This window comes from Carcharodon carcharias, chromosome 20 (assembly GCF_017639515.1).
Source record: "Carcharodon carcharias isolate sCarCar2 chromosome 20, sCarCar2.pri, whole genome shotgun sequence".
Taxonomy (NCBI): Eukaryota; Metazoa; Chordata; class Chondrichthyes; order Lamniformes; family Lamnidae; genus Carcharodon; species Carcharodon carcharias.
In genome coordinates this window covers 96,169,546-96,183,506 of record NC_054486.1, presented here as the reverse complement: position 1 = coordinate 96,183,506, position 13,961 = coordinate 96,169,546, and the positions used below count along the sequence as shown (strand labels likewise).

The window sequence follows — 13,961 nt, the reverse complement described above, 5'->3', positions numbered from 1 at the left end:
TCCTCCCGGTCTGCTTATGACGATAAATAATGGACAGGCCATTTTGACCAATCGAAATCAGCTATGCGTGGGCGGCTGGCGTCATCGGTCCAATCGGCGGGACTAGCGAGGAAGGGGGGAAGGGGCGGGGTCAGATGGAAGGGGCGGGGCTGCGTGGGGTGGGGTGGTGAGGGTGATGACGTTTGGTTGACCGTTCAAATTGGAAGGTTGGGGGCTCGAGGCGGCATGTGATTGAAGTTACTCTCGACCAATGGACGTGAGATACAGGAATGGACTGTGGCACTTGGGCCAATCAAAGCGTCTGGGGGGGGGGGCGGGAGCTTGGTAGCTATCAAGTTAGGCTGAGAGGCAGCACTAAAGGTTGACTGGCTGGGGTGTTTTTTTTCGATCTCACTGTCGATTCAATTTACCTTCATCAAAGAGCTGCGGTGTTCAGGTTGCTTAATTATTCTCTTCCTTCAGCTTTTTTTTTTTACGTTGCGATTATTTCGTGTCGCTATAAAGTGCGGTTGGCACCCAGCTCATTCTGCTCTCGTATCTCAGCATAAGGTGATAGAGCATGAGTGAGTGATGGGGCAAGGCAGGGCCTGCAGAGCTTCCTGTGCCAGCCTTAACTCTTTATTTAGCTATTGCACACTCAATATGGTGTCAGGGATCGAGGGTTGACACCTCCTTCACCAAGTCCAGAACCAGACTTTGGGTAAAGCGGGTGTAAAGTAAGGTTGAATCAAGGCTACAGTGTTTCATTTTGCTGCTAAGCAGTTATTGAAAATTACTTATTGCTTTTAAGACAAAGTAGAAGAAATAGATTTTTGGAGAGGGGGTGGTGGTTCAGTTTTAAATATGAATGGGCAGTGCCATTCACTGCATTGTCTGATGCGAAGGAGAGCAGGGAGGTTGCTGATTATCGAATTGTCAGCCATCACTTGGTGAGGAGCAGTCTCACCTCTGATTCGGAAGGTGTGGGTACAAGTTCCACTCCAGAGACTTGAGACTAAACAAAAAATCTAGGTTGACACTCCAGTGGCAGTGCCACACTTTTGGAGATGCTGTCTTTCGGATGCAAAAAGGCACTACTTAAAAGAAAAGGAGGAAAATTCTACCAAGTGTCCTGACCAATATTTATCCTCGGTCAACATCACTGAAACCAAATAATCACGTCTTTATCACAGAGATAAAAACAAAAAAACTGCGGATGCTGGAAATCCAAAACAAAAACAGAATTACCTGGAAAAACTCAGCAGGTCTGGCAGCATCGGCGGAGAAGAAAAGAGTTGACGTTTCGAGTCCTCATGACCCTTCGACAGAACTTGAGTTCAAGTTCTCAAGTTCTGTCGAAGGGTCATGAGGACTCGAAACGTCAACTCTTTTCTTCTCCGCCGATGCTGCCAGACCTGCTGAGTTTTTCTAGGTAATTCTGTTTTTGTTCTCGTCTTTATCACGTTGTTTGTGGGAGTTTGTTATGAACAAGTTGGCTACTGCATATCCTATGTTACCACAGTCCCTGTTGAAAGTCCTCCATTTGAAGATAACATCTACTCACTTTTGCGAGTTTCTGCTATGTTTCTTCACGTGACTTGAGCATATAGACTTCTGGGCACATGGGGCAGGACATCCTGTGAGGTAATGGGATTTGGAGTGCAGGATTTTCTTTTTCTTTCCTTCTCTGCCTCATCATTAAGGCATTGGAACTCAAAGTGTGATGCAGTTTGATGGATTAAATTGTCGTCATTCTGATTGAAGCTTTACAGTGTCTTTGAAATGTTTTTTGTCTCCCTTGGAATGTTGCTGAGTTGTGAGAACAGGACCTGGCAGGTGAGATGATTTTCAGCCGTCTAGATACAGTGGCCATTCTGTTAAGGTTGATTTTGCAGGAGCTTTGTCTGAATGCTTGTGCACCTGAATTGATGAAGGACATTAGTGTTTGTTTGATAGTCCTCCCTTTGACTCTGGAGGATGTGCCTAGAAGAAATGCTCTTGCATAGTGCTGATACACAGCTCAGGCCTCATTACAATACAGGAGTGTTTCCTACATTACAATAGTGACTATACTTCAAAAGTAGTTTATTGTCTGTAAATTGCTTTGGGAGTCTTGAAGCCCTGAAAGTGCAAGTCTTTTTTAATGTTTGATCCTCCGAAATAATGTTTTTAATGTTTGGTCCTCCCCATACCTCATGAATCTCTTTTGAAGTGTAGACTAATGCAGCAGCCAATGATTTAATTAGGATAATTTTAGTGATGTTGGTTGAAGGAGGAATTTTGCTAGGACACCAGAACACAGTCCTTGGTTTGGCATAATAACTCTATTTAAAGTTACAGTATCTCTTATTTTTTAATATTGTGATACCATTAAAATAATGCTTTACACTGATTCTTTTTACGGTGTCTCGACAACTTTTTATGTTGAATATATATTAAGTCACTATACTTCTCTGAAACACTTTTCATCCATATGAAAGGGTAGTGTTTTCTTGGAACTAATGAGTATTTGTGGGCTTGAAACTTTTAGTATCCAATGCTTTGCATTTCTGGGGAAGTTGCCTCGATGTCCAGAATAACCAGAAATACATGGGGAATTTGCATGAATGCACTTTTTTTTTTCTTTTCACATAACTTTCCCCTATGCTGTTGCTCATGGAAACTCAAAGAATGAATTGTTTTAGAATCATAGATGTTGATAGCACAAGAAGGAGGCCACTTGCCCCAATATGTCCATGCCAGCCCTTTTCTAAAGCAATCCAAAATCAATCCCTTTTTTTTCTCCTGTATAACATAAGAGATAGCCTTGTGTCATTAAAGCCAGGAGGTATATTTGTTCAGGCATTCCTGAAATAAATGCTTGATTGGGTCATTTTGGGTCAAAGTGAGAATTCAGGACGTGCATAATTTTTTTTCATAGCTCACTCAGAGAGACATTGTAGAGCTCCCCTGCTCATCGGGTTGGGTGGGGGATGCTGACATCTTGTATTGAATCAGCAAAAAGGAAATATCTAAGTATAGGAGTTAGAAAAAGTAAATGTAAGAAACATTCTTTGAAAAGTTTAAACTTTCCTAACTTTACATATACTCTTAGAGTGGCTCAATTTATTTTAATTTGGTTAAACATACGTGGACTGCTACAGTTCTTGAGAAGGTAGTAGTCAGCAAGTCAATCAGATGACATAACTAGGGGAGACAGTGGCATGGTGTCAATGTCACCGTACTAGTGATTCAAATGCCCAGTCTAACGTCCTAGGGATACAGGTTCAAATCCCACCACAGCAGCTTGTGGAATTTGCTTTCAATTAATAAATTAGGTTCACTAATGTCCTTTTTAAGAAGGAAATCTGCCATCCTTACTTAGCTTGGTCCACATGTGACTCCAGACAATGTGTTGACTCTTAACTGGCCTCAGAAATGGCCTAGCAAGCCTCTCTGTTCAAGGGCAATTAGGGATGAGCAACAAAGGCTGGCCTTGCTGGTGACTCTCACACCACATGAATGTATAAAGGGAAAAGAACTAGGGATGTAGATTGAGTTACACAGCAGGGTATTACACAGAAGAACTGGCATTTATCTAGTGCATTTGTTCTCTACGACATCCCAAAGTGCTTCAAAGCCAATTAGCTACTTTTGAAGTGTAGTCATGTTGTAATATAGGAAATGTGGCAGCCAGGTTATACACAGCTAGGTCCACAAAAATGACCAGGTGATTTGTTTTCAGGTGTGATGGTGTGTTCTATATCCAAGACTGAGTGTAACTCAACAGATAGATGCACTATGTGTAACGATGTATCTCTGAAAATGTTCAGCAATGGCATGAAGTAAGAAACTTTCTACCATCATGTTTTGGTGGTGTATGTTTTATTGAATGGTCACTGTCATTAATATACACTGGCCATAGAATTTCTAATCAGATGGTAACATTGATTACATAAGTTATTAATCCTTCATTTCAAATCTTGTGCATCAGTAAGATGGTTTAATGGGAGATGGTGGCATAGTGATAACGTCACCAGACCGGTAATCCAGAGGCCCTGGCTGATGCTCCGAGGGACACGGGTTCAAATTCCACCACGGCAGCTGGTGGAATTTAAATTCAATTAATAAAATCTGGAATTGAAAAGCTAGCTTCTGTAATAGTGACCACAAAAAAATCACCAATTGTTATGCAAACCCATTTGGTTCACTAATGTCCTTTAGGGAAGGAAATCTGCCATCCTTATCTGGTCTGGCCTGCATGTGACTCCAGATGCCCAGAAATGTGGTTAAGATGCAGCAAATGGTGTGTGCCAGACGGGTCATGTCCGCAAGAGAAACTTGATGGTGCTATCACAATGGTTTTGCAATTTGTATTTATTTTGCGATGTGTGCCCTGAATTCAGAAGTACTAAGTCCACTAAGACGTGAGATTTTTTTATGAACTAAAATTAAAACATTTATTAACAAAAGAAAAGATTTCAAGCACATATGTAGGTACACCAATTACTACTATAATAACTCCTACAATCCCTAATTAACCTGGCTCCCGGTTACACCTCTATAAAGCAATGGTCCAAAAACAGATATTTCAGATTTTAAACGGATCCAGCAAATTAACACAATACCCTGGACAGTGGAATTCAAACTGGCTTTCACCAGCTTCGGTTTCTATTGACAGCAGGTTTATGCACAAATACCGGAGGCTTTACACACTTCTGTTAGGTCATGCAATGTGCCCCTGACACACAGCCTTATTCTCCTTTATACATGTTTCTCCCTTTTTAATATGTAAATTCCATTGTTTCCGTGTCTTTGGGACTTTACCTTTCTTATATTATAAATCTTTTCATGTTGCTACTATTCTCATTAAACTCTTTGAAATTCAAATCTCCCTTCATCTATCTAAAAATTCACATTCCCTTTACATCTTGCGTGTTAAGACCCTGACCGTGTTTACTCATTAGCATATTAAAGACATTTCTACACCTTACTTTTGATAACTTCAACTTGCAGTCTGCTTGGCTACGAAATGCAATTAATTCACACACAGACAGAAAAACACAACCCCCATAAACCTACTTTACAATAAACCAGAAAAATATTATGAAAATTATTATACCTTCATGACAGTGGCTAACTCTTAACTGCCCTCTGGCATAGCCCAGCAAACCACTCAGTTCAAGGGCAATTAGGGATGGGCACTAAATGCTGGCCTTGCCAATGACACCGACATCCCATGAAAGAATTAAAAGTAAGACAAGGCCCTGGCAGCCTTGCACACACACAGTATCAACAGAATAGACTGACAACTAAAAAAATGTTCACAGAATATAAATTAGTTAACAGGATACATATTCTGAAATGATTGTAAGGCAGCAATCCAATTTCATTGTTCTGATGGCTATGATAAAATTACTCTAGTTTTGACCTTCTTGCTCATAATTTGATTAATTGTAATAGCTTCTGGGTAGCTGCTATTCTCTACATGCCCTATAGATTTATGTGACTTGGGAGTAAAAAAAAATAAAAGTGCTGGGTTGTTACTCTGCAATTTGAGAGGAAAAAGCTGGAATCAGATGTAGTGGTATTACAGTTGAATAAAGGCAACTACAGAGGCATGAGGGAGGAGCTGGCCAGAATTGACTGGGAGATGAGCCTAGCAGGAAAGACAGTGGAACAGCAATGGCAGGAGTTTCTGGGAGTAATTTGGGAGATACAACAAAAATTCATCCCTAGGAAGAAGAAGCATACTAAAGGGAGGATGAGGCAACCATGGCTGACAAGGGAAGTCAGGGACAGCATAAAAGCTAAAGAGAAAGCATACAATGCGGCGAAGAGCAGTAGGAAACCAGGGGATTGGGAAGACTACAAAGACCAACAGAATACAACTAAAAAAGAAATAAGGAGGGAGAAGATTAAGCCAGTAATATAAAAGAAGATATCAAGAGTTTTTTAGATATATAAAGGGTAAGAGAGAGGCAAACGTGGACATCGGGCCGCTGGAAAATGACGCTGGAGAAGTAGTAGTGGGGAACAAAGATATGGCAGAGGAACTGAATAGGCACTTTGCATCAGTCTTCACAGTGGAAGACACGAGTGACATCCCCAAAGTTCAAGAGATTCAGGGGACAGAGGTGAGTATGCTGGCCATTACCAAGGAGAAGTTGCTAGGAAAACTGAAAAGTCTGAAGGTGGATAAATCACCTGGACCAGATGGATTACACCCCAGAGTTCCGAAGGAGATAACTGAAGAGATAGTAGAGGCGTTAGTGGTGATCTTTCAGGAATCACTGGAGCCAGGGAGGGTCCCAGAGGACTGGAAAATCGCTTATGTAACCCCCCTGTTTAAGAAGGGAGTGAGGCAAAAGACGGGAAATTACAGGCCGATTAGCCTGACCTCGGTCGTTGGTAAGATTTTAGAGTCCATTATTAAGGATGATATTTCAGAATACTTAGAAGTGCATGATAAAATAGGGCAAAGTCAGCATGGTTTCATCAAGGGGAGGTCATGCCTGACAAATCTGTTAGAATTCTTTGAGGAGGTAACAAGTAGGTTAGACAAAGGAGAGCCAATGGATGTTATCTACTTGGACTTCCGGAAGGCCTTTGACAAGGTGCCGCACAGGAGACTGCTCAGTAAGATAAGAGCCCATGGTGTTAGAGGCAAGGTATTAGCATGGGTAGAAAATTGGCTGTCTGGCAGGAGGCAGAGAGTGGCGATAAGGTTGTCCTTCTCAGGATGGCGGCTGGTGACTAGTGGAGTTCCGTAGGGGTCAGTGTTGGGACCACAACTTTTCACTTTATACATTAATGATCTAGATGAAAGAACTGAGGGCATCCTGGCTAAGTTTGCAGATGATACAAAGATAGGTGGAGAGACAGGTAGTATTGAGGAGGTGGGGAGGCTGCAGAAGGATTTGGACAGGTTAGGAGAATGGGCAAAGAAGTGGCAGATGGAATACAATGTGGGGAAGTGTGAGGTCATGCACTTTGGTAGGAAGAATAGAGGCATGGACTATTTTATAAGTAGGGAGAGAATTCATAAATCTGGAGTGCAAAGGGACTTGGGAGTCCTAGTCCAGGATTCTCTTAAGGTTAACTTGTAGGTTGAGTTGGTAGTTAGGAAGGCAAATGCAATGTTGGCATTTATTTCGAGAGGACTAGAATATAGAAGCAGGGATATGCTGCTGAGGCTTTATAAGGCTCTGGTCAGACCACATTTAGAATATTGTGAGCAATTTTGGGCCCCGTATCTCAGGAAGGATGTGCTGGCCCTGGAGAGGGTCCAGAGAAAGTTTACGAGAATGATCCCAGGAATGAAAGGCTTAACATATGAGGAACGTTAGAGGACTCTGTGTCTATGCTCAATGGAGTTTAGAAGGATGATGGGGGATTTGATTGAAACTTACAGAATACTGAAAGGCCTGGATAGAGTGGATGTGGGGAAGATGTTTCCATTAGTAGGGGAGACTAGGACCCGAGGGCACAGCCTCAGAGTAAAGGGAAGACATTTTAGAACAGAGATGAGGAGAAACTTCTTTAGCCAGAGAGTGGTGAATCTATGGAATTCATTGCCACAGAAGGCTTGTGGAGGTCAGGTCATTGAGTGTATTTAAGACCAACGTAGATAGGTTCTTGATTGGTATGGGGATCAAAGGTTACGGGGAGAAGGCGGGAGAATGGGGTTGAGAAACCTATCAGCCGTGATTGAATGGTGGAGCAGACTTGATGAGCCTCATTGCCTAATTTCTGCTCCTATGTCTTATGGTCTCATGGTTTGTGAGCACAAAGGGAACCCAGCCTGTGGCATTACAAAAGCTTTATCGGAGTAGAGAATAATATACTATCTCCTGCAGCATGTTTATGCAACGACATATGCTGTTTTTTAATTTAATATGTTACGGAATATTATAAAATTCTTTTGAAGCTAGGTGTTAGCCATGCAATTTGTTTTAACATTGATTTTAGTATTAATTGTGTTACCAGGCATTTTAGCAACAGTGTTGGATACCTAGAGAAAGCTGAACACGATTGGCTCCAGAGCAGACAGAAACCTGTCACTTTGGTTTGCTCTTCTAGCATCATTGGCAGTTTGATTTTGGCATTGTGATAGGGTTGAGCTTTGATTACAGTGTTGAGTAATCATTTGGTGTTTTACTGCAATTTGGAACTGTCAGATAAAAGCATAAAACTGTGGATGCTGGAAATCCAAAACAAAAATAACTGGAAAAACTCAGCAGGTCTGGCAGCATCTGCGGATAGGAGCGCAGTTAATGTTTCGAGTCCGAATGACCCTTCAACAGAACTAAGTAAAAATAGAAGAGAGGTGAAATATAAGCTGGTTTAAGGTGGTGGAGGGGGGAACGACAAGAAGAGCTGGATAGAGGGCCAGTGATAGGTGGAGATAACCAAAAGATGTCACAGACAAAAGGACAAAGAGGTGTTGAAGGTGGTGATATTATCTAAAGGTCCCCCTTGTCCTCACTTATCACCCCATCAGCTTCCACATTCAAAGGATCATCCTCCGCCATTTCTGCCAACTCCAGCATGATACCACCACCAAACACATCTTCCCTTCACCCCCCCCACCCCCGGCAGCATTCTGCAGGGATCGTTCCCTCCGGGACACCCTGGTCCACTCCTCCATCATCCCCTACACCTCAACCCCCTCCCCCGGCACCTTCCCATGCAACCGCCGAAGGTGCAACACCTGCCCCTTTACTTCCCCTCTCCTCACCGTCCAAGGGCCCAAACACTCCTTTCAAGTGAAGCAGCATTTCACTTGCACTTCCCTCAACTTAGTCTACTGCATTCGTTGCTCCCAATGCGGTTTCCTCTACACTGGAGAGACCAAATACAGACTGGGTGACCGCTTTGCAGAACATCTTCGGTCTGTCTGCAAGCATGATCCAGACCTTCCTGTCACTTGCCATTTCAACACTCTGCCCTGCTCTCATGCCCACATGTCCGTCCTTGGCTTGCTGCATTGTTCCAGTGAAGCTCAACGCAAACTGGAGGAACAGCACCTCATCTTCCGACTAGGCACTTTACAGCCTTCTGGACTGAATATTGAGTTCAACAATTTTAGATCATGAACCCTCTCCTCCATCCCCACCCCCTTTCCGATTTTCCCCCCTCCTTTTAGTTTTTTCCAATAATTTATATAGGTTTTTCTTTTCCCACCTACTTCCATTATTTTTAAGTGTATTTCTTTCCATCCATTGTTTTATCTCTACCTTTTAGCCTATTTCGATCCCTCCCCCCCACACCACCGCCACTAAGGCTATCTGTACCTTGCTCGTCCTGCTTTCTACCCTTAATTAGCACATTCCTTTAGATAATATCACCACCTTCAACACCTGTTTGTCCTTTCGTCTGTGACATCTTTTGGTTATCTCCACCTATCACTGGCCCTCTATCCAGCTTTTCTTGTTCCCCCTCCCCAAACCAGCTTATATTTCACCCCTCTTCTACTTTTACTTAGTTCTGTTGAAGGGTCATTCGGACTCGAAATGTTAACTGTGCTCCTATCTGCCGATGCTGCCAGACCTGCTGAGAATTGTCAGGCCTATAGTCCAGGATTCCATCAGCGTTTAAAAACTGTGGGAGGGAAGACCAAGCGCATCAAAAATTAGTGATTAGGTGATGGCTAAGCTTGGATTTTAAAATTTCATGGCTGTACCAGGAAGGGATCTTGCAATGAGTGAAGTAGTGTAAGAGACACTGTAATGTCATGAGAATGCAGGCCCACCACACAATGCTGTAGTTTTCACACACTATCATAGAGTTACAGAGTTGTTACAGCACAGAAGGTGGCCATTCGGTGCATCGTGTCTGCGCTGGCTTTCCAAATGAGCAGCTCACGTAGTGCCACTTCCCCACCTTCTCCTTGAAACCTTGCACACCCTTTTCAGATGACAGCCTAATTCCCTGCTGAATGCCTCGACTGAATCTGCCTCCACCACATTCTCAGGCATTCCACCTTAATCACTCGCTGCATGAAAAAGTTCTTCTTTATGTTGTTTTTGCTGCTTTTTCCAGTTACTTTAATTCTGTGCCCTCCCATCTTTGACCCTTCCACCAGTGGAAACAGTTTTTCCATATCTACTCTATCTAGACCCCCCATGATTTTGAATGCATCTATCAAATCTCCTCTCTGTCTTCTCTTCTTGAAGAAAAACAGTCCTAACTTCTCCTCATCCCTGGAACCATTCTTCTGAATCTTTTCTGCACTCTCTCCAATGCCTTCACATACTTCCTAAAGTGTGGTGCACAGAACTGGACAGAATACTCCAGCTGAGGCCAAACTAGTGACTTGTATAAATTCAACAATAGCAGTATTGCTATTGTACTATATGTCCCTAACAATAAAGCCTAGGATACTGCATGCTTTATTAACTGTGCTCTCAATCTGTCCTGCTGCCTTCAATAACTTATGCACATATGTACCCATGTTCCTCTGCTCCTGCACCCCTTTAGAGTTGTAAGCTTTATTTTATATTGTCTCTCTATGGCCTTCCTACCAAAATAAATCACTGCATATTTCTCTGCATTGAACTTCGTATGCCACCTGTTTGCCCTTTCCACAAATTTGTCTATGTCCTTTTTGAAGTTCTACACTATCCTCCTTTGTATCATCAAATTTTAAAGTTATGCACGATGCGCCAAATTCTAGGTCATAGTCCATCTTATTTTTCTGTTGTTTGGAAGTGAGAATAAGATTTTGCTGTCTTTATCAGTCTCATATTTCCTGCTGGAAAGTAGTTTCTTTGTGCATAGTGCCTAAATTTACAACAGCAACAGCACCTTGTATTTATATAACACTTTTAAAACAGTGAAGTGTTCCAAGGCACTTCACAGTAACATTTATCAAACAAAATTTGACACCAAGCTACATAAGGAGATATTAGGCCAGATGACAAAATGGATTTTAAGGATTGTTTACAGAAACAAGAAGTAGAGAGGTGAAGAGGCTTGGGGAGGGAATTTCAAGTCTTCAGGTCTTATCAGCTGAAGTCATGGCCACCGATGGTGGAGGGTTTCAAATTGGGGGTGCATAAGAAGCCATAATTCGAGGGGCATACAAATCATGGAGGACTGGAGGTTAAAGATGGGAGGCCAGCCAGGTGTTGTTTGGAATGTCCAAGTCTAGCGGTAACAAAGGCATGGATGAGGATTCCCATGTTGATGAGCTGAGGCAGGGGCAGAGTTGGGCAGATGTTACAGGAAATAAGCTGTCCGGGTGATGACGTGGTGAGAAGCTTATCTCAGTCAGCCTGGGAGAACGATGGAGTCAGTGGCTGGGGAGTAGAGTTTGTGACATCAGCTGAAGTCAATTGCTTTGGTCTTCCCAATAGTTAGTTATAGGAAAATTCTGCTCAACCAATTTAGATATTGTTTGATATAAAAGCAAAATACTGCAGATGCTGGAAATCTGAAATAAAAACAGAAAATGCTGGAAAAACTCAGCAGGTTTGGCAGCACCTTTGGAGAGAGGAACAGAATCACACAGTGCAGAAGAGGCCCTTCGGCCCATCGAGTCTGCACCGACATGTAAGAAACACCTGACCTACTTATCTAATCCCATTTACCAGCACTTGGCCCATAGCCATGAATGTTATGATGTGCCAAGTGCTCATCTAGGTACTTCTTAAAGGATGTGAGGCAACCCGCCTCCCCCACCCTCCCAGGCAGCACATTCCAGACCATCACCACCCTCTGGGTAAAAGAGTTTTTCCCTTCATCCCCCCCCAAACCTCCTGCCCCTCACCTTGAACTTATGTCCCCTCGTGACTGACCCTTCAACAAAGGGGAACAGCTGCCCCCTATCCACCCTGCCCATGCCCCTCATAATCTTGTACACCTCAATCAGGTCGCCCCTCAGTCTTCTCTGCTCCAATGAAACCAACCCAAGTCTATCCAACCTCTCTTCATAACTTAAATGTTTCATCCCAGGCAACATTCTGGTGAATCTTCTCTGCACCCCCTCCAGTGCAATCACATCCTTTCTATAATGTGGCGACCAGAACTGCACACAGTATTCCAACTGTGGCCTCACCAAGGTTCTATACAACTCCAACATGACCTCCTTTTTTTGTAACCTATGCCTCGATTGATAAAGGCAAGTGTCCCATATGCCTTTTTCACCACCCCACTAACATGCCCCTCCGCCTTCAGAGATCTATGGACACAAACGCCAAGGTTCCTTTGCTCCCCAGAACTTCCTAATGTCATGCCATTCACTGAGTACTTCGTTGTCAAATTACTCCTTCCAAAGTGCAACACCTCACACTTTTCAGGGTTAAATTCCATCTGGCACTTATCTCCCCATTTGACCATCCCGCCTGTATCTTCCTGTAGCCCAAGACACTCAACCTCACTGTTAACCACCCGGCCAATCCGGAAACCTACTAATCCTACCCCCCACATAGTCATCTATGTCGTTTATATAAATGACGAATAATAGGGGACCCAGCACAGATCCCTGTGGTACGCCACTGGACACTGGCTTCCAGTCACTAAACTGTCATCACCCTCTGTCTCCTACAACTACGCCAATTTTGAATCCAAAGTTGACATTAGACATTGTTTCCCTGCTTTACAGTTGCTGAACTGGTGCCTTTGTGTCTGAATTAGAGTGTGCAATTGCTTTGGTAATACACTCAGTATATGTGAGATTCCTGAGTTAAATCTAGAATCAATTATATGGATACAGGCAGGAAAATAGTGCCTTGCTCCCAACAATCTAACGTGTTCTTGTCTGCTTTACCAAGATTCTCAAGAACATGAGTAAATGTCTGATTTCTTAGAGAATTGTTGATTTTAAAATTGTTCTAGATACAAGAAGACAGAGGGTTGTGTTTAGAAGGCTCAAAAGGTTGACTGAATCATTTGACTGAACAAGAACTTGAGCAAGAGTTGATGCTCGTTTTGGTGGATTTATACAGGCACAGCAATGGAGACTGAATTAATGCTGTACTAGTAGAAAAGTGTATAATACCCAGAGGTACAAGAGGATGAGTAAAGCAAGGAATAATATAAATTCCCTTTATGATATTGTTGTTCTTTGTTTTACAAAGTAGATTAATCATAACCTGAATTTGCTGTTCTGTAGAATCAATAGCCTTGAAACCTCTGTGGCCTAAATGGCTCCAGATGCGGGGCGGGGGGTGGGGGGGAAGAAATGAAGCATGGAAATTGGAATAGAGAACTTTAAAAGGGCCTGGGTCTCCATTTTTAAAAAGTGTTGAGCAAACTTTTTGTTCGTTTGCAACAAGCAATAGAATGATGAATTTCGTTTTGACCTGCAATATTCTGTTGAAATAACCCACGGTTCTTCTGGCTTTTCTCGGTTTCCAAATTTAGATGCTTGCTAAACATATTTTTTTATGAAGGTAGTGTTCCTTTAAAGGGAGCACTAAGTTGTATGTGTTACAATAAAATTTGAGATCCAAGATGCCTTAACTGTTCATTGTTTCCATGCTTTTTATTTCCTTGGTGTGTTTGTGCACACGTGTACAGGAAAACCTTCGAGAAAATACAGGGAAAATGCATAGTGTTCAGGAAAAGTCTGGTCACGATCTGGGAGCACTGAAAAGGAGGTAAGCCAGGGCTAGACTTAAGTTTGGTTAAAGGAGCAAAGTTCCTGAGATGTTTTAGGCAGAACATACAGTCTAGTTTCTCTTATTTCAAAGAAATATACCATTTTGTTGCTCTCCTTTTAAGGCAAAGTTGTTCTTTTCAAAAGTGACTTTCTGCCTTGAGATTTATACCCACATGTTTATTATTAATAAACTATCATTAGGAATCTGTATCTAAGCTTCCAATTTGCAATTCGTTTGTTGCTCCACGCTAAAGTTTTAAAACTGGGGCCACTGAACTTTAGGGGATGTGTATGGAGAATGAAGCGGGTCCCCAGCATCAGGTCTTGTCATCAGATTTCTCTATTTCTTGACTTAGCTATTGTTTCTGTTGTATGAATTATCCATGTTTCTGCAAGG

At 42.5% G+C, this 13,961-nt stretch overlaps 1 protein-coding gene across 2 annotated transcripts in view; it reads left to right on the top strand.

Annotated features, from left to right (window-relative positions):
• The first annotated feature begins 319 nt into the window (after positions 1-319).
• The window catches only part of setd3 (SET domain containing 3, actin histidine methyltransferase), a 138,726-nt gene continuing 125,084 nt past the window's right edge, over positions 320-13,961 (top strand). Inside the window, exons 1-2 of one of the 2 annotated variants that reach the window (XM_041214542.1) lie at positions 320-436; positions 13,483-13,562. In XM_041214542.1, coding sequence (XP_041070476.1) covers positions 13,510-13,562 — 53 coding nt within the window. In that variant the 5' untranslated portion in view covers positions 320-436; positions 13,483-13,509. The remainder of the gene's footprint in view (positions 437-13,482; positions 13,563-13,961) is intronic. The other variant, XM_041214543.1, reaches the window with a different exon arrangement.